Here is a 21,347-nt window from a genome sequence, read left to right on the forward strand (position 1 = left end):
TTCCCTACTAGTTTTCTTTATTTATTTCTCTATTTTTTTCTCAAAACAGAGTTTTGTACATATTCTCTGTTAAAAAAATCTCTTGGATTACCCATATTTTGGGGTTTGCCACAAAAGATATTTAAAATACCTGAGTAAATTGAGACAACTATTATGATAAAGTGACAACTGGATCTTTTCTGTTTAAAGAGTGGATTTAGGTGCCACTGACCATATTGATAGTAAAAAAACCTGGAAACTTTGAATCAATTTATTTTGCATCTTGAAAAATCAAATAAATTACTACAGAAACAGAGGAAAGGTAGGAAAACAAAATAAAGAAGGGATCTGTATTACATCGTAATACATATTGCAGTGCTACACTCTTTTATAGCAATTTTTAGGTATTATATCATATGCAGATTTTAAGTTCTTAAATTGTACCTACATTAATACTATTATGCTAGTCTAAGCACATCACATAATCTGACAAAGAGCATTATGAAATAGATTCCTTTTCTTTAAAGGCTACAGCTGGAAGAGCTAGTCCTGAAAATACTATTTACATAGGGCATGTTCAGTGGGTATGTTATAGTATACATGTTCACTTAAATTCACACTGATTTTTCCAAAACAAGGTTGTGGATCAAAGTATGGACACAGAATATCAACAGCAATTTCTTTAAGATCAGTAAAGATTATTTCTCATAACAAATTCTGTACCTGTCAATGTTTGCATAATTTGAAGACTTGTAGATACTAATACTGATATAGTTGATTTTTATTGGAGGAAGGGTGCATATGGCTAATATTCAGTGAATTATATTTAATAAATGAAAATACAAGTAGATACGAGACTTTTTTCTCATGTAGGGGGCATGAGAAATCTTTTCTCTTTCATCTCTCTGGGGTGGGAAGGCGGATCATTTTCCCAAGATGAGGGCAGGTCACTGGAACTCAGAAGGAATATGGAAGGCATTGAAGTAAAGTCGTGGAGTGAGAGAGTAAAAGTCCTCTGTAGCCAAGAACTAAGGAACTCTTTCAAGATCATATGATAAGATTTGTCTGCTTAACTTGAGGTACTAAAATCAGTAGTTACTCACAGAGCACGTGTGCTAGATAAGGAATGTTGCATGACAGCTTTCAAGGGTGATTGGCAGTTTTTTATTTTTCAGTTACCATACATGGATGAGCTATATCACTTCCTTACTCAAAACTTCATGGCTCGATCTTTCATCAAGAATGTAAGAGATGTGGCTTCATTTCCTTTGTTTCTGTAAAATAATTTTAAATTATATCTGATGCCTCCTAGCAGAATGATCTTGCCAATGTGGCTAAAGGCTGTTGTTTCATTTTGCATAAAGAATTAAAGATTAATTGGAGGTGATGAAAATGGAAGTGAACATGAATATATTTTTCCAGTCTAGTAGTTTGGTACTCACATGGTAACAGTGAATGTTGATTCATGGATTATTTCAGCATTCTATTTCCCAACTGTTTAATGTATTAATTTCCTTGAAGAAGCGTTCCTCCTCCCCTGTTTAATGCCCTACCCATTATGCTAAAGAGGTTAGCCAACATTTGCTCACTTTGTGACTAACTGATTTTCTAATCCCTTTATGTGAAGCAGAAGTCATAGAAGATGCATGTTTAAATCCCCAGAGGCAAAGTGAATTGAATTTAGGTGTCACACATTCTGGCTGCATGTGTTAATTACTGTATAAAAAAGTAGCAGCACTACTGTAGATATTTTTAAAGAAAAAAACCATGACATTTCCTATACTGCTGAGTAAAATATTAGGGCCTTGAAGGGGAGAGATGCCATTGACTGCATAAGGTTTTCCTGCTGCCAAGACCAGACTCAGTATTGCTGTTCATGGCTGCTCTTTTGAGTTTCTAGTCCCTCATTATGTGTAGGGAGCTCATGCAGTTCTGGATTGCAGTGTGCAGGAACAGTTAGAAAAATACTCAGCTGAAGTCCTTAGGGCATAAGGTTCTTTGTATTTCTGGGCATTGATCACAAATGAAAGAGATTTCAGGCGTTAGGACACCAGATCTCCAAAAGCTCCAATGGTCTGGAGAGAAAGGAATCTTTCCATGGATGGGGCCAACATTTCTCTGAAAAAAAGTCACCTAAAACTCCAGGCCAAGAAACTGTGGGAGCTAATTAAACGTGGCCTTAACTTGATGTCCTAACATTAGCAAAAAGTGGCAAGAAAACCTTAACCAAAACTGTGACATGTTTTGTATACTTTTCCTATTGAGGGTGGGAAGTTGACAAAGAAGGGCTTGCTTTCCTTTGGAAACCTCTTTCTGGGGGGCTGTGTCAGTGATTTGCTGACTGACATGAGATGAGCTAGGAAACTTGACTGGTCAGAGGACATGAGCAACCTTTTGTCATGATAATGAAGGGAATGATAGGGCCTGATAAAACTGCATAGCTGTCAAATATTTGCAAGGTATTTGGGAAGGGGTAGTACGCACTGAAAACAGAATGTGGTTGTATGGGATGGGGTGGAGGTGTATGAGTGCCAACTTGAGTTCGAAGAATTTTGCAGTGTAATTGAATTTTAGTAAATTGTTTTAACTAATTGTTCATAGCAGAAAGCATGTCTGCTTCTTGCAGAATGTGGTATACTTTAGAAGGGTAGTAATATTATATTAGCTTTAGTTTGTAACCCTCATTATCCTGGATCTTATAGATCAGTACTTTTATTTGCAGATTTAAATTGCCATGGTTTTGAACTTTGGAACATAGACTTATCGGAACAGGAAATTTGGCCAGTTCTAGATTAGGGAAAGCTCATTGTACACTTTTTCTATTACTACATATGTCTTAGTGGTTTACAGTCAATCACTGAAACAAAATGTAGAATACTATATGAATAGTATTATTCATATTTTTAATAGAATAACATTATATAAGGAAAAAACTTTGCTTCTATAATGTTTTCCTATTTTCTTCTCTTCAGCATTTTAATTCTATATTTTCCAGTTCTTTGAAGGAGGTAGATAATAAGATACCAATGCAACCTACGTGAACATAGATATTTTTGCATGGATCTTTACTTGGGCAAACACTTGTTCGCAGAAGGCTTGTGTAGAGTACTGGGTGTCGTAAACACAAGAAGACATTGAGTAGTATGGGTCTAAACATGTCTGGCATTAATGTTGGCATTGCTTTGAATTATATTTTATAAACTTAATTAGTTCCACCTTCTTCCTAAAAATCAAAGACAAAAATAGCTACTTGTGAACATGTACACACAAATATATATATGTGTATATGTAACCATACGTAATATGTATCACATATTTGACAGATCCTTTACCATAGAAGTATCAAAATAAAAATCTAGTTCATTTGTCAGTCTGCTACAGTTCTTTGAAACATTTAGACAAAGTAAAGTGACTTTAACCATGTTAGAAATACCTGGTGCATCCCACACTCCCCAATAAAGGAAGAGTTCAGCTGTCTGAAATTTGGTGGCAACACTCTTCTGACTATTAAATATAATGCAGCTCAGGGCCTAAGTAAGCTAAGGGAGAGGAGAACATAAAGCGCTACTTTAAAATAACAAATGAACTCTAACTTACGTGCTAAATCAAAGATCCTGAGCCAGCTTATTGGTGATTTCCTTCTTCACTTTGCCTAAGAAAAGCCCAAACGTAAAGCAGAAATAAGGTTCCGAATAAGACTGTGACAATCTCATTCCCCCCTTCCTTTCTTCCCCTCTTTCCTCTTTCCTTCCCTCCTTCCCCACTTCCCTCCATGCCTCCCTCTCCTTCTCCTTCTTCCTCCCTTTATTTCTTCAGGTTTATTGAAGGGAGGAAGTCTAAAATACGAAAATTTCACTGTTTTTAGGCTTTTCAAAAGCAAGAAGCACATAAATTTAATTATGTCTGTCAAGGCCTCAGAAATGTAAATAAAAAAATTGTAGATTGCTTATTTGTAAATATAAAACATACATTTCTCCCTGAATATGTTTAAAAGAATTATTTTCTGATATATCTTTCTGGTCTATCTTTACACTGTATTTTCAAAATGATTCTTTATATATATACTTGTTAAACAATACTCAGTTTTACCTAAAATTGTAAACCCCACACACTTCCAAAAATGAATATTTTAATGTCCTATGAACCCTAAAAGTCTATTTAACATTTATAGAAAAAAACACAGATTTTTTTTAACCTATCACATCTTTGATAAAAATTATCTGTTGATTTACAATTATATATTAATTTATTATTTTTTTAATTGTTATAACAGGTTTTTACCAAACTCTGGATGAGGTCTGAATGATGTTTAGATCAACATCTGTATTTATCACAGTATATTTTCTCCTTAGACTGAACAATGAGATATAAGCATCAATCTCATCCACCTTAAAAAAAAAAATAGATTAATGTTAGTATGTTATTGTTACTGTGGGGTTTTAGAAGGTGTTTTTAGGCCATTTTTAAACATTTTAAATATTTGCTTGAAAAATACATGAGTATTATTTTCTAAGAAGTACATGAGTATTATTTTCTATTTCTTTGGATATTTTCATTTATGTGCTGAAATTTATTTTGCACATTTGGAATAATTTTATTAGTCTTTATTCAGAACTCAAACTGAGCCCATGGGCTGGAAGGTACCACTTTTCCTACACTTTATTATTTTCTTTACTGGGGAGCAATGACAAAAATGTCTACTCCTGATAGTGTCAATAAGTTCTTACTACAGATGGCTGTGAAAAAGACTCACCTACTCTTTACCTGGAAAAGAAGGGACCTGTCTGCTTGGCCCTGACTGATGTCAATAAATGTTGGTTTGTTTTTTAGTTTTTGTTTTTATTCCTGGTGGAGAAAAAAATATTTGAATGTTCTTGATTTATTGTCAGATTCTTTTATCTCAGCAGGTCATTGTCTGCTTTTTCTAATACTTATTTTTAAAGCTGAACAGGGAAGTAAGTGAAATCAGTGTTACATTTATTTGAAATGTTACCACAATAACTTTTTTTCAACAAAACATCCAATTTTTATGGAATCCAGCTAACCTGCATTATAGGTTAGTCTGATGGGAGGACCAAGGGAAAAATTGGAGGTAAAGAGTATTACATAAAAGCACCTAAGTGCACATAATAAATGTACCCAGTGAAATGCAGGAGATAACAACTTTGGTAGGGTTTCTAGGAGTTTGTCCTACAGATGAAATCCGACAGAAACATCCTTTTCCTAGATAGCCTGTTAGAGTTTTCATAGAGTCTAAATATTACTGCAAATAACCCATGTTTTCTTGAAATGGATAATTCACTTCTTTTTTTTAATGTGTCTGTTTTCTTTAGCTGAATGTGGAGCAACTGTCTCTGGAAATGAAGGAACATTACTGTCTCCAAATTTTCCATCTAATTATGACAACAACCATGAATGTATCTATAAAATTGAAACAGAGGCTGGAAAAGGGATCCGTCTTAGAGCCAGGAGCTTTCAGCTGTGTGAGGGAGATATTGTTAAGGTAAAAAGAAAATAATTTCACTTTCTACCATGCTCAACATTCACATTGCATGAACAACTCTGCTTTTAACACCAATTATTTTTATTTTCATTTCACTTTCTCATACAAAATGAATAAATTCTATGTGGATAGCATCACTTTCTTTATACTAGATTCAATTATTTATACTAGATTCAAAGAAACTATAGGTGACATTAAGAGTTCAATTACATTTATAGTGGGTTAAAATCTAAAAAGAAAACCTAAAATGTGAACTTGGATTTTGAATACAAAATTGTCTATATTATTTTCTGTTTGCAGTAATATTTATAAGTGTAGCACAGTGATTACTTAACAAAGGACAAGTTTTAATTTTGGTACATTTTTGGTACATTTTTATTTTCTTATTTTATTTGTCTTGCACAGAATTGGTTTTCTTTTTTCAAATTAATTAATTTGCTCATTTGAATACGAAGATGCTAGCTAATGTATAGCATTGTAATATTGACTAAAACTAATTACAGAGGATGGTTTTCATTATTTATGTTATAGGTAGCCTTTGAGACCTGGCCTAAATATATACAGATTCTGAACATGTAATGTACTTTTCTACAGCATGGCCATAATCTGTCTTTTCTTAATAATGGCTGCTGAATTCTTGTATGTACTGAAAATCATGACATTCATCTGAAGTGCTGAGCATACATTAAATTACTTTTTCAAATCTATGCCTCTAAATTTAACTGTTACTTCAAATCACCAGGTATTCAGAATTCAGTTAGCAACCTGCTCTCTGGGGATCTCACAGCAACCCATTTAACATATTAGAAATTGCTGTCTACGTTTCTAACTTGATTTTACTATTTTTAATTGCACTGAATGCTTCCCATAAGGAGTTTAAAGGTATCATTGTTATGGATCAAATTTTGGTGGCCATACTTTTATCCATTTTGTCATCTTAAGAGACTCCTTATGTAAATAAGTGTGATAATTAAATTTGAAGTTATACATTTCCTGCAAAGTACAAGGCATTTAGAGTTATGATGAAGGTGGGGAGGAAAAAAAAAAAAAGACTTCCCTTTAAGTATTGTCTTTATCAATATAGACATTCATTTCTTTGTTGTTATACTTGTTCTTTTTAGTAAGTACAGATGGGATTACACCATAAAATAAGCAAAACTAAGAATTCCCAATAATATTAGAAAGTTACAGTCAAAAGAACAGCATTTTCTCCATCTTCACCCACAAAATCATTGATAATAAACGCCTCCATGCTTGTGTGGCCACCATGTATGAAACACTGCAAGACCTTGGCCTATGGTTTTCCTTTTAGATCAAAGAGAATTGAGTAGATGGGAAAAATATGTGGTCTATATTGTCCTTTTCTCCCATATTCCATGGTCTAACAGTGCAGATCCCCAAAAGTATTTTTGCTCTGAATAGATGCAGCAGACAAGGAAGAACTTAATTGCCCACTGAGCTGCTTGGATATGGTACATAAGTCTCCCAGAAGCTTTGCACATATCAAGTTTATAAATAATTTAATAAGCTACCTGAACAAAAAAAATCTTAGAAAGCCCTAAACAAACATTCAAGAAACTCAATTATCCTTCAGAACATTTCATGAGTAATGTCAAGCATATTTAGAGATATTCCCTGGAGGTATAAGAAAGAGTTGCCTGAGAAAAAGCTGTTCTGAGCAATCTGTTAGATACTTTCTTTTCTCATAGATCTGTTAACATAATACTTCTGAGGATCCACAGGAAGGAAAGGCAAAATTGTGGTGATGTCTGTACCACAAGCCCTGTTCTCTGGTTCTGAGGCAACTGGTATGGCACAACTTCCATTTATACAATTAAACTCTCTTCCCCCATAGCATCTCCATAACCTGCATTTATGAAGTCTATTTCCTCTCCACTCCCATGCCAGGTTGTCCTTGTACATATTTCCATTGGAATCAGCCCTTGATCTAGCCCCGCAACTTACCCAGGCATTGTCTGGAAGACTGCCAAAATGAGCAGGCCAAAATCTTGACTGAAAGTGCTTTGGAGGTTCAACAGAGTATATGATTGAATGTTAATATTTGGGGTTGTGTCCTAGCTTTGTTTATATTAGTGGCTAAAGTATGTCTTATTCAGGTATTATAAACTTGTCCATGCAGCTTCTGATTTCTTTAGTTAATCTGTAGGAGATATTCTTCTAGACTGAAAGAAATGATCTTTCCAGTCTTGCCATGCATCATAAGATGATACTGACTGCCTGCTTACCACCAAAAAGACATTTTGTGATGATTTAAAGTCTGCTAGCTGAAAGCAGAGAACATTCCAACAACCTAGCATAGGAAGCCAGCATGAAGAATTTTTGCTTTCCAAAACAATGCCAGTTATCTTAGAAATACAAGAATTACTTTCCTGAGTTGAACCAAGTGGTCCATCTAGCTCAGTATGCTTTCTCTGATAATAGTGATAGGTGGTTTTATTTAGGTAAAATATGCAAGCTTGACCACTGTCTGTGCTCCATTGCCCTTATGCTTCCCCAACATCCACAGCTGTTGGGTTAAGTTAGACCACACTTCGCTAGCTCTTCCATCTGCTACTGACATGTTGTCTTTGAATTTTGGTAGTCCTTTAAATTAGTTAATACTACTAGAAACCTTTACTATGACAACAAATCCTGGAAGTTCACTATGTACTGTGTAAAGAAGCAGTTTCTTTCACCTCTTTGAAATCAACATTGTTAGTTGATTAATGAAATATCAAGTTTCAGTAAGTACTCCTTTGCTCTAACAATACAGGATTTGATGAATAGTTTTGTATTCATGTTCTCTAATACCTTCATGATTATGTAAACCTCAATCATATCCCTGCTCAGCCTTCTCCTGTCCATACTTAGTCTCTGCTTCTAAGGCAGATGCTCCTCAATCATTGCCTGTGTCTGCACTTTCCACAGCTTCACTCTGCCCTTCTGCACATGCACAGACCAGAACTGTACTGAAGACCCAAGAAATAGAAACTACAAGGCAGTACTATATACAGAGGCAAAATAGTGTCCTCTGTTTTGTTTTTAACCTTCTTCACTCCTCTACAAGCTCTCATATTTCAGTGCTACATCACCTTTAGGACTAATTGTCAGTTTTGTTCATACACATGTGGAGCGATGTCTTCTTCATACAGGGTCATAGATTTGTCTTTAGTAATTTATCAGAGGTCACTATTGCATTCCTTTTCCATTTTATTTTTACATTTTTTTCAAAGAAATTAACCTTTTTAATATCAGTTAAGTAAAGGGGAATATCTTATGGACTACAGCACCTAATTTTTCAGCAAGAAGGGTGAGTTCATTCTCAGCTAACATAATATTTTATTTTATTTTATTTTATTCCTTAAAATGATTCATAAATGTTCCTTAACTGTGGTTGCATGCTTTGGTTATATCCTAGTTTAAGCAAATATATTCTATATATTCTCTTCTCCCTCTTCCCTTTCCTGTCCTGTTTTGCAAGGGAAGGAGTTCTGAGTATGAGACAGAAATAAATTTTCATGTGTTTTGACCAGACCTACAATTTGAGCAGTTGGGAAATTAAGACACTCTCCAAAGGCTTACCTTTCCCACAGCTTTGGCAGGGCTGTGGACTTCTGAAGTTTGCTTTCTTTCCTATCTGTACCCTAAATATGAGCAAAATATGTTATAAACACCAGCCTTCTATCCTGTGTCTGCACAGAAGAAAGCCCCAAGTCTGCCTTGCAGGCAGCTTGCAAGGGATGCACTAAGGTTTAAAAATATTTATAAACCTTGTACTGAAATATAGGGCATTTTCCCACCTGAATATCTTACTCTGTTTTTAAAGAAAATATGTACTTATGTAACATTACATTGCATGCAGGTGCCCAGGTTTTGTTAGCGGAGGGCTGCAGGGCGGCCTCTGTGAGGAGAGGCCGGGGCTGCCCCGTGCCGGACACAGCCGGTTCCAGCCGGCTCCAACCGACCCACTGCAGGGCACGGCTGAGCCCAGCAGCCAAGGTGGTGGTGCCTCGGAGAAAGCGTATTTAAGAAAGGGCAAAAAATGCTACGCAGTAGTGTGTGAGAAAGAGGAGTGAGGAAAAAAGTCTGAGAAACAATCCTGATAATGCCAAGGTCAACCCACCACAAATGTCTTACGAAGTATATAATATCACCATTTGTTTGAGGTAAGAATTCCATGAGGATATAATGAAAAGATTTGGGAATATATATAGGAAGATGCATAACAATGTCAGGAAGCTATACAGGAATTATCTCTCAAACCATAAAAGCAATATTTTAAAAGCATTTCCCTTTGGGATGATTTTATGCCATAAAGATCTCTGCAATTAAGGAAAATTACAAAGTTTAGTTGTAAGTAGTTTCTTTTTACTGTCAGAATGAGAAACTGGAGTTTAAGAAAATCTAGCCAGCATTTCCTTCTCTTTCAGGTGAGTGTCTGTTTTTACATTCCCACAGCAGGTGCAGATACATGAGCACCATTACTAGAGCATTTTGCCTCATGAATAATCATAACACTGTCCTCTTCTCTTGCCTGCATATTTTAATCCCAGCAGTAGAGCAAGCACTTCCTTTTTAGTTCCCCACAAATGTTTAGGTGAAATGGGGTGTCCCTGAATGCTCTGGCTACATTTATCCTAGTACTCCAAACAATGCTGCGCCTGAGGCCAGCTACCGCAGTTTGACTACATCCATAATGTTAAAATCTCTAATCTTACAAAACAAAGTGGCGCACTCAAACTGTCTCTCGGAAACAATCCCTGGCCTATGCAGCTCCTGGACTAATGCTTTCTCAGGAAAGATTTGTGAGGGTGTTAGTAAGTCTGCATTAAATGTGTGCCAAGGATGTACTGACAATAAATACTGTGCAGACAATCAAGTTGTGGCGACTGGACTCCTACTCTGGCACTGTTTACTTGCTTTGAAAATATAAACCACCTTCAGCTGTATATATTCAACTAGGTTTACTGTTGGCACAAGTGGGAATACTGAGGCTGGATATTGAGGCTGTGGTGCATAGGGAATAACATATAATTTGCAAGGGTATTTCTGACATCAGTAAGACCACATGCATGAGGAAGGGTCAAAACTAATGCTTTCAAGGAGAATACATGCAGGTTAATAACTATAAGTCATGGGCAAAGCTTTCTATAGCTGTGGCAAAATTTGAACTTGAATTAGCGGGAAAGAAATCTGAACTCAAGTAAAGAAATAGAAATAGAATCACCATTTTGAGGCATATGGCAAAACTGAGTACCTGGATCATCTGTTTATTTTAAAGCTTACCCTTTCTCACTCACTTTGAGAATACATGCAGGTTAATAACTATAAGTCATGGGCAAAGCTTTCTATAGCTGTGGCAAAATTTGAACTTGAATTAGCGGGAAAGAAATCTGAACTCAAGTAAAGAAATAGAAATAGAATCACCATTTTGAGGCATATGGCAAAACTGAGTACCTGGATCATCTGTTTATTTTAAAGCTTACCCTTTCTCACTCACTAACACTTCAGCTTCCCGATCTCCCTGCTTTAACTGCCACAGGAAATTTCATAATTCTTTAAAGAAGTGGGTTATGGTGAAATCTTTATAATGCAACCACCATGAATTTGTTAGAGTTAAGAGGAAAACCAGAATGTAATTTCATGTCTTTCTTCTATTTGGCCAAAAAGACCTTCCTTTTTTCTTCATGACAGAGAAAATAGTAATTGTAATCATGTGAATTATATTTCAGATGGGTTTTCCTAAATGAGTTAAACATGCACACTATATATGAGTTAATAGTGATAATGTCTAGACTAGTGTATTAAATGTGTTCTCTGGCTCTGGAGACAGTCACATGTGAGAGAACACAATGGTTGCACACAAACTGCTTATTGGGAACGGTCCTTGGCCCACACTAATTACCAATCCATGACCAAGAATTGTTAGGGAAAATGCTTTTTCTTTCCCAAGGATGGTTCAAGCAAGTTATCAGTACAGACAATGGAGATTCAGTGCTTATATTTGTTCACTAACACTGTTTCAATTACTAGAGTAGACATGTACCTACTTATGTCTGCAATGTTAACAACAGGTGGACAAGTGTCACCAGTTAAAGATTGTCACAGCTTTTTTTACCGCTGCTTTCACATGATCCGTCTTATCTCATTTTTATTTCATAAAACGTTTTCATTTGTGTTTGGATTCATCTTGAGAGATACTATTATTTAACTTGCTGATCCTCCGATAGGAAAAGTATCTGTAACAGTGAGGTAGAACACTGCTGGAACAGGATGTCTAAGGGACAATTGTAGTAATTAGCTGTTTTGGTTTTTTTTAAAGATGAAAAAAATAACTTTTAAACATAGATAGCATTTTTTAGATGCTATCTAAAGATAGCATCTTTAGATAACTAAAGACAACTAAAAATAGATCATTTCATTCAAAGTAATAGCTCTCAAACCAAGTAAAACACATCTGGTTTTTGCATAATATGTATGATCAGAATGTTATTAAAAAATAAATCTTATGGTGAACAAATGCTTATTTATTTTGTACAATAGATTTCCAGCTCTGATAAATAAAGTGTAATCAGTTCATAAAAGTGATCTGTAGTTCTGGCCCAGGACAATGGTAGAAGCTTGGAAACATTTTTTCAGATACTCTTAGCACAGCTTAAAGTCATATTTCTGCCACAAGGTAGACATTAAGTATGTGTTTCTGCTCACACGAATCTTAAATATAATTGCTTGTGTCTTCCGGTAGCTCATCTATGTGCCCTGATATAAGACAATCTTTGCCTTAGTAATAAGGACAGAATGTGTCATTCTATCAATGGTTAGCATAATATATTATTTTTCAAAAGCTTCTTTTAGGGAAGGTAATTATTTATATCTGTGTATGTTTATTAAATTAAATTTATGCTTTTATCTTAAAAATTTTTTATGCACATTGTTTTTATTATTTTATTTTGTTAATGTCGGCACTTGAGATGAATGAGGTACTTTCAAGACATTCACCTATATTGATGGTATGCTGGTATTTTTTCCACTGAGAAAGTAGCTCTGCTTTTAACTGTTGGTCATGATCCATAAATGTAGTTGCAGTGGTCTGTCCTCTCATAAGATGCATTTCTAAATTTCATTAATAGATCTAACTGGACATTCAAATAGGAAGAAGTGTCTGTGACTCAAAAGTAGCCATTTAGATTGTTAAATGGGTCACTGACTGCTTCTGGCTGGAATCAGTATAAATCCTCATTGTACCACAAGGTCTGAGAATGAAGAGATGAAGATCCAGAGCTTAAGATATTTACTGTAACTGTAGCTTTTGCACTACTTATCTACAGTCACTCTAGGACATATGAGATCAGGGTAAATTACCTTTTACTTCATATCAGAAATGAGATCTTCAGATTCATTACTTGTTTTTGTATAAGCATCCACATGATGTATGGTATATGTTTTGGAAGTATGAAAGACACTTCATATTTGCCTATTTTTCCATGAGAAAATACAGGTGATTTATTTAATTTAAAGAAGAAATTAGCTTTTTTAAATTCATCTTGAGACAAAAAAAAACCACAGAAGACTATTTTGGCATTTTATGGCTTTCAAGGTTTTGCAATAAGCAAAAATAATTTTTCACCCCCTAGCCAACTCTTCGTACTTGTCCTGTATTGGTGAACAATCAAAAGGAAGTTCTTACTTATTCTAGGATTTGAAAAAACACAGAGGTTAATATTGTTGATTTTGTCCTCCATTGAAAGTTTTCAATAAAGTAACGTGGTAAATACGAGTATATCTACACTTAGTTTGGAAATAGACTCACACATCTTTTTGAAGACATATCTTTCTTTGTTAAAACTTATAATGAAACAAAAATTACTGCAGGCTCAGAGCCTGAAATAAAAGGTAACACATTGTCCAGACAGGAGAGAACAGAGTAGTGTTCTTCAATAGTGTTCTTCAACTACTAACAGAGTAGTTACTTCAATGGTGATTTCAGAAATTATACTTCTGTTAGCCTTTGTGAATAATCGTGAAAAATAATCTAAGCCTATGAAACCTCAGAAGATAGAGTCATGTATAAAGACTACTTTTATTCAAGAGGAGCTCACAAAACTGAAAAGGAAAAAAGACTATAAAACACCTTAAGGGTGACAGAATATTTTGTATTTCACTGAACTACATAACCAAGTGCTATGTACCTCACAAAATGGAAACATTAACTTTTTTCGAGAAACTTGGCAATACATAGCTAACTTTGGAAGTATTGTATAAAGATAAACTAATGTTTTTCAAATATTTAGATTTGATGTCCAGTTTCATACTATTATTTTGTTTCTACAGGTGTATGATGGAAAAGACAGTTCTTCACGCTCTCTGGGAGCCTTCACCAAAAATGACATGACGGGAGTTATCCTTAATAGCACTTCTAACCATTTGTGGATAGAGTTTAATACCAATGGATCTGATACTGACCAAGGATTCCAGCTCACTTACACAAGTAAGTAGCTCACAAATATGGTCTGATTGACTGTTTTGTGGGGAAATGTGTATTTCTCAACTGCAGTGATTTCTCATGGAATAGTGAAGATAATTTCCCAGAATTTACTGTGGTTAGGAGACAAAATGTTACTTGTCTACATGGCTGGATAGGTGTTAGTAATTTAATAATATTACTAAAAGCAAAATTTTAACCTTTCAAATTTACAAAGCATTATTATTTTGAAGACAGCAGTGGGGTTTGAAAAAGAGTAAATTGTGACATATGTGGGTTGAATATATTTGTGTTATACTGTAGCAGAAATTTTATAGAGTCAGATTTTAAAAATGGAACATTCAATCCCTGCAGTCAAAAAAAAAAAAAGACTACAAATGAGAATTAAAAGAGTACAGTGCACACTCTTAATGTGTCCTGACTGCTTGTCAGGATCAGGGTGGAGTATGCTGGAAGGAGATCTGAGTGAACAAGTTTTGACGAACAGTGCATTTGTCCCACAGTTTGCATGTAATTAATTTAAAAATTTAGATGGCAAAACAATGAGTCTTTTGGGGGTCATAACTTTGGGGATAACTAGTTTGTTTCCACACACAAAAAGAGATATTTTGTCCAGGTTTCAAGGAATGTCCAAGTTCCCTTTGCCTTCAATCTATTGCCTTTTACACCAGCTTCCATGAGCTCCTGCTGAATCCTGCAGAGCAGAGCACCACACCATACTGTGGCACAGAAATGGAATCATAGCTCTTTCTAGTACATCTGCTGGTTTCCCTTTGGATTGGAGCCAGCTGTGGAATAAGCAGAAATCATTCACTTTCTCTTCTGTCTTTCTGCTCTACTTGGTAAATCTGAAATTTTATCATCCTACCTTTAGCTTTTTTTTTTTTTTTACAGAACCATAAAGGAAAGGAAGGTTTCTCTGGCTAGATGAAATGTATTAATGAGATTTTTTTTTTTTTTTAATCTGGGTAGTATATATTCTTTAGTTTTGTTTCAGAATGAGAAAGAACCACTAGGCAAATCTACTCTGATTTGCCTATAGAGACTGTTGATTTTTTCCTTTGAAAAAAGGAACAAAGCATTTGTTTTAAAAATAATCTTATTTTAAAGGCTCTGACTTCAAGGGACTTGAATCAGTTCCTTTCAAATCCTACTACAGTGATCAGTTCCACCTACCGTTTAGAAATAGCATTTTATTTAAAGATGGAATTTTGCTTAATTCCTGCATCCAATAGCTTGATTTTGTTACACTTCAATTCGCGATTCTAATAAGATTTGCTCTCCCATACCAGATTTTTTTTATGTAAGTTAACATATGATAATTCAAGTCTTAAGGCTTTTTTTCCTGGCTGTTTGATTAGGTTTGAATCTCTGTTTTCTATTCTTCCAAGTATTTTCACATTTTCTGAAGTGCGTAGACAGAATTTGACAGTCTTCTAACAGTAATCTTAACAATACTGTGTACAGAGGCAAAACTCACTTTCCTATGTCTTCATAACATTTTACTTTTTTTTCTTGCCAAATATTTAATATATCATATGTGATCAATTTACAGCAGTTCATGTTGAAATGTTTATCTGTAATGACTTTTCCTCCTGCCTGCTCTCACATGAGACAGTCCCCATTTGTAAATACAGTCTAATTCTTTACTTTTCACATGCATTTTCAGGAAGCCAAATTCAAGATAATACATTTTGAGATAGTGACCATCTAACAAGGTGATTTCCATCACTTGTAACAAGAAAACATATTCTATGTTATTTCCAAACACTTCAGTGTGGGACTTTTCACCATTTATAAATTGGTACAAGCAGAAGATGCATTCTTTTGGAATGCTTTGAAAATTGTCTGCAGTGCTGACTCCTGTTCTTTTTCTGAAGGAATCCAATCTTAGCAATATTTTAAAGATTAGATATACCAGAAATTTATACTCATTATTTGATGGGATTGGAGTTTTTGGTGCAGTTCCAATGCAGTTACTAAACAAATGTGTCCATTTTGCATTTGGTAAATACATCAAACACAAAATGGTAATTTGGACTAATCAAGCTGTAGTTTACAGCTGGAATTAACTTCCCTGAAAGATTACTCTGCAGTTTATTTATTCACTTTTCAGATTGAAATATAATGCCAGATACTTTAAAATTACTAAAACAAAAAAGTTGACAGTGTTAATATGTGGTCTCACTGAAGGAAATGAGAAATATATATGCTGGAGTGAATTAAAATGAATAATGAATATGAATATCATAAGTCTGTTAGAAAGAGCTAGGAGAAGTGATGGTGTAAATCTAGTGGTAAATTAATTCTGGTTATTCCCTATCTGTTTGCCGAGTTCTTGCTGCCCTCAAGGGATATATCAACTGCCCTTAATTGTTGGTCTTTGTAGCACTTTTCTTCCCATTAATGGTATTGAAATTAAGATTAGTGCAGCTTTGAAGCTTGAATTTTAGAACCATTGCAATGTGTTATTAAAAGCCTAACTTAAAAATTTACTATTTTAGTTCTGTGTATCTACCTTTCCATCTTTTTTAAAGTTGTGAATTCTGTGGATGATGTTAAATTTACAAATACGACAGAAGAAAAAGCTAATGATCCATGAGAACAGAAATGTGGATAAAGAAACTTTTACTTCTGTTTTCAGAATCTCATTACTGACATAATAAAGCAAAATTCTATAAACTCAGAATCTGAGTTGCTTGTATATATTGTAGAAATCAGAATATAAGCAGATATTAAAAGGAAATTTATAAAGGATTCAAGTTCTAATGAAAACTGCTATACAGGAAATTGTTTCAGGGTAAGAACAATACTGAATGGAAGCTAGAAATTATAGTTATTTTATTCTTTGATCTACAACTACAAGATGGTTTCAAGGAAATGGATTTAGCACAATGGGTTGAGATTTTTTTTTACGGGAAAGGATCATGAAAAAATCTGTACTCTTTCTCAACTTAACTGTTTTGAGGAACTAAGAAATATTTTGACTGAGGACTAAAATTATAGGGATTGTATTTAAGGAAACTGCTTCAGAAAAATGGACACAATAACATTTTGTTAATATTTTAGCCTGAGATTGGCAGGGGAAGTATCTATGAATGAGAGTCAATGAAACTGTAATTTGAGCAGCAGCTGAATCTGAGTCTACCAGAGGAGAAGAAAAGAAGAGGAACAAAGAAGAAAACTTGTCTGCTTCATGTAAAACAAGTTTATATAAAGCCAATTCCTTAAAACTAGGGTGAAAATGTGTTAAGATGAGTAAGGGAAAGTATCTGTTTTCACTTATAGTACCTCTACAGAGGTGTCAGAGGGAATGACTATAAACTTTCATATCTCAGTGCTGAGGAAATGACAACATAAGCTTGATGGAACTACATTTTTTACCTGAGGATGATCTCAGGTTTCAGTAGATTATTCCATCTTGAATGTCTTCTATATACCAATGACATAGGAAGTAAGAGAGTCTTTCAATATGAGAAGTTAGTGGATTATTTTAGTCTTAAGAATGAAGCCAAAATTGTACAAATTTTCCTTTATGTTATTTCTTACTCCTCTCAAACAGAGCTTGCAAAAATAGCAAAGTTTTTCTTTGCCCCCCTTCCCAATATATTTTGCTTCATCTTGAATGTCTTTTATATACCAATGACATAGGAAGTAAGAGAGTCTTTCAATATGAGAAGTTAGTGGATTATTTTAGTCTTAAGAATGAAGCCAAAATTGTACAAATTTTCCTTTATGTTATTTCTTACTCCTCTCAAACAGAGCTTGCAAAAATAGCAAAGTTTTTCTTTGCCCCCCTTCCCAATATATTTTGCTTTTTAACCATCATGGGAACTGTTTGTAAAATCCAAGGAACAAAGAAGGACTTTTAAGACAGCTTTAATTCCCTAAGAATAGAGGACATCAATAGGGATCTGCATGTAAAAATATGTTTATACATGTTGTAGCCACAACTGACTCGTGTGACAGTTACTTTTTTTGGTTGAGAAAATGCCAGTTCTTCTTTCATAATGTCAGTTTTATAATTTGGGGGATTTTTTTTTTTTCCCCTGTTCAATTGGAACTTTTCTCCCTCAGACACCTCTAGTTTTTGTGGGGAAGTGAAGATGTAGCCATAGACATTCCCACAGCTGGAGCTACCTTTCCTGTTCACTGCTCAGTTAGAAGATTTGGCCATTCTGGTATAAAGATGCCGGTGCTTTGTGCTGTCATGTCAGTAGTATTTAATGTTAAATTGACATTCAAATTAAAATGAAATCTTATTGATGTCACACAGTGGCAGGCAGTAAAAGCAAAACACAGCTGTCTGGTAAAAGTAACAGACTGCAACTTTAAATAATGAGCAATGCAGTACAGCCTCTGAATGACAAACAGGTAGTCTCCCTGCGGTGTCTAACCACTCCCCTATCACAGTCCTGACACAAGAGGAATTTTAACAGTGGCTGCTTTCCACTCATCATGTGGAGAAGTGAACTTACCTCACTTGTGTCACAAGTGCTTCCTTGTTACTGTTTAATCGTCATTCCGTTAACATAGTCTCACTTTTCTTAGCTATTGGAAAAACAAAAACAGTCCCTCCACACTTTATCATACATGTCATATACAAATGCTTTGTGATGCTCTGAGTATTGCATAACGCTGACTGCTCTGTGCTCTGTATGGAGTTGTACGGATCACGGAGTACTCGGCACTATACTGTACTTCCACAGTGATCATTCTTAACTCCTGTGGAGATAACTTGTACAGTAATTTTACTTGTGTCTTATTTGGTGCACGTAGATGTCAATGTAAAAATTACTTTCACAATTTCTGTTTGCCAGCAGCTGTGTCGTTAGTTATCTTTTAAAGACATTGCCATTTTATGTACATGTCCAAAATTCATAGAAAGTAGGTAAAACACTTAAAACAATCTTCACATCTCAAAACAAAGGCTGCAATAAAGAAGGCAGTGTCTGCGCTTCCTGTTCAAATACTTGTCCATCCTTGTTTTCTCTCTAAAAGTTCCCACACAGTTAAGAAGAAAACACTCTTTCCCTTCACAGTACTGGCTAGAACTCTCTGAACTCATTTCTTCTCATTGTGCCTGATGATGGGTGTATGTATTCGTGATACCATCCGCCCATGTCCTCAGAAAGTATCCCAGGGTTGTGGTGTGTAAGGAACTTTACCACTGTGTAGAACTGTTCTTTGGACTCTCCTCAGACCTGAGGGCTTTTACCAAGTTCCTTGCACTGGCGGTTGCCTGTCTGAGATAGTGTGAAGTTGCTCTTGGTCGTTATCCAGACACCTACTTTTTTAGGAGCAGCTTATCTAGCTCTCTATGGCTATTTCATGGTTCCTCAGTCCTGTGCAGGGTATAATAGAAGCAAAAGCTTCACTTATCTGCAGAATAAGCCTTGAAGTCCATTGTAATGAGTCAGTGGAAAGGTCCATCCAGGAATACTGACAGGTATTATCTGTAGGAACGTGCCTGGCTGCACTGGGCCACTCAGCAGTATGTTCTGCCTCACAACAGACTCCTGTGTGTTTCAGAAACAGGCAGAACTAGTTACAGACTTTATAAAGTCTGAAAACCATTCAGAGATTTGTGGTATACTCTGTAGCTAGCTTTTAACTTTCTGAAAGCCTTTCACTCACCTGTTCCTGATTCGCTGCTATACATTAAAAATGAAGTTCCATGTTAGTTCCTCAACATTTGTCTTTTATTTGTATCCTCCATTTCCCTATGACATGAAATTAGATATTTTTCTGCACTTCTGTGCTAAGATGGAAATGAGGGCTGGAAGAATTCTCACTAAGGATTTGTCTTTTTGAGAGTGAATGTTATGTCGACTCAGATCTTAACTTAATGTTAACTTCTGCCAATTTTGAATTCATGACCATTTCTTTCACTGAAAGCAGAATTCTGTGTAGCTATCATTTCTGCCAGAAGAGTGGGCAAGATTCAGGCCCTTGAGCTGTGCTCAGTTCCATAGAACTTGCATCAAACTCTATCTAGTGTTTCTATAAGAAAATAGATTTGGGATTGTGCATGGATAGATTTTTTTTTTTAAAAGTAGGTTTAATATTTTTATTTGCATTTATCATCCTCTATATTTAGCATGCATAGTTAGCAGTTTTACAATATTCTTTTAATTGGTCTCAAGATATACTTTTTGGTTTAAGAAATTTTGAAATACATTTCTCAGGCATGATGCACTGGTTTGGCATTCATAATATTCTGTTATTGCTAACGACTTAGTTTTAATTTTCAGTTTAAGTTCTGTGTTATAAACATTCTCTACCCCTACATCTTTCAAGGGATAGTGAAAGTTAGTGCATGGAAGGTGAATCTGAATTAACATAATCTAAATTTATATAAATTGTTTAAACCCAGAAATTAATTTAAGAGAATCCTGAACTAAAATTTAATTTAGTTCATTTCCTATTCTACAGAAATCAAAAATGTTAGAAGAATGTCAGTGAAAAAAAAGTTCTGAAACTGCAAACTCAGTCAATTATTCTAGCACACAAGCAGACTCAAATTCAGAAATATAGTGGCTTTGCCTCAGGCTATATAGTGTCAGCTGAGCAGAACAATCCAGTAATGAAAAGAAGCTCCTGCAGTTTCCTTTCAGTAACTAATTGGTGTATAAGATGTGTTCCAAAGAAAACCTTCACACACTGCAGTAAAAATGTAGGACAAAATTAAACAAAAATAAACAAAACCCAAAAATCATTAAATGAGTATGTCTTAACCTATACATATATATATTCACAGGTCATTTTAACAGCAGTACAATTATGTGACTAACCCCAAATTAATGTAAGCAGTATTGTACACATAGAAAAAACTATTCTAAAAGAAAGTCAAAGTTGCAAAATTGAGAAGAAAAAATTTAATAAATGCCAAAAGAAATGTTTGTTAGAAATTTTAATTCAGTTCACTCATGTACAATAATTATGATATCCTGTTTAATAACATGATCATATCATAGTCTCTTCTCTCCCTCCCCCCCAAAAAGGTAAACTGCCTTCTGCTTCCAATATATTCAATATTTACATAATCTGGCCACATTCTCAAAGCTATGCTTCTCCTGTGCACTAAACAATATATCTGTTCAGGGCAACATAAGGGAAGATTTTTTAAAAAATTTATTCTGTGAAAATCAAAAGGTTTCATGAGATTAGGATGAATTTGCATTCAGTTTTAAAGCATAGAAAAAAAAAATCTTGAATAAGGCATTCAGGATTTTCAGTACAGAAGTCTTTACTAGAGTTTTCCATTGCAGTGAATTTCAAAACATCGGCGTTTTTGCTTTTGTTTTGTTTCTTCTGTTCAGAATGAACAGTTTCAAAAAATAATTCATAAAATACTTCCTCTGTATGGGTCTACCTCACAGA

At 34.8% G+C, this 21,347-nt stretch overlaps 1 protein-coding gene across 1 annotated transcript in view; it reads left to right on the plus strand.

The window, feature by feature from the left end:
- CSMD1 (CUB and Sushi multiple domains 1) overlaps positions 1-21,347 on the plus strand; it is a 1,345,565-nt gene that overhangs the window by 1,052,945 nt on the left and 271,273 nt on the right. The window contains 2 exon segments of the mRNA XM_019474454.1: positions 5,313-5,482; positions 13,814-13,970. Coding sequence (XP_019329999.1) covers positions 5,313-5,482; positions 13,814-13,970 — 327 coding nt within the window.

This window comes from Aptenodytes forsteri, unplaced genomic scaffold (assembly GCF_000699145.1).
Source record: "Aptenodytes forsteri isolate BGI_AS27 unplaced genomic scaffold, ASM69914v1 Scaffold100, whole genome shotgun sequence".
NCBI classification, from domain to species: domain Eukaryota; kingdom Metazoa; phylum Chordata; class Aves; order Sphenisciformes; family Spheniscidae; genus Aptenodytes; species Aptenodytes forsteri.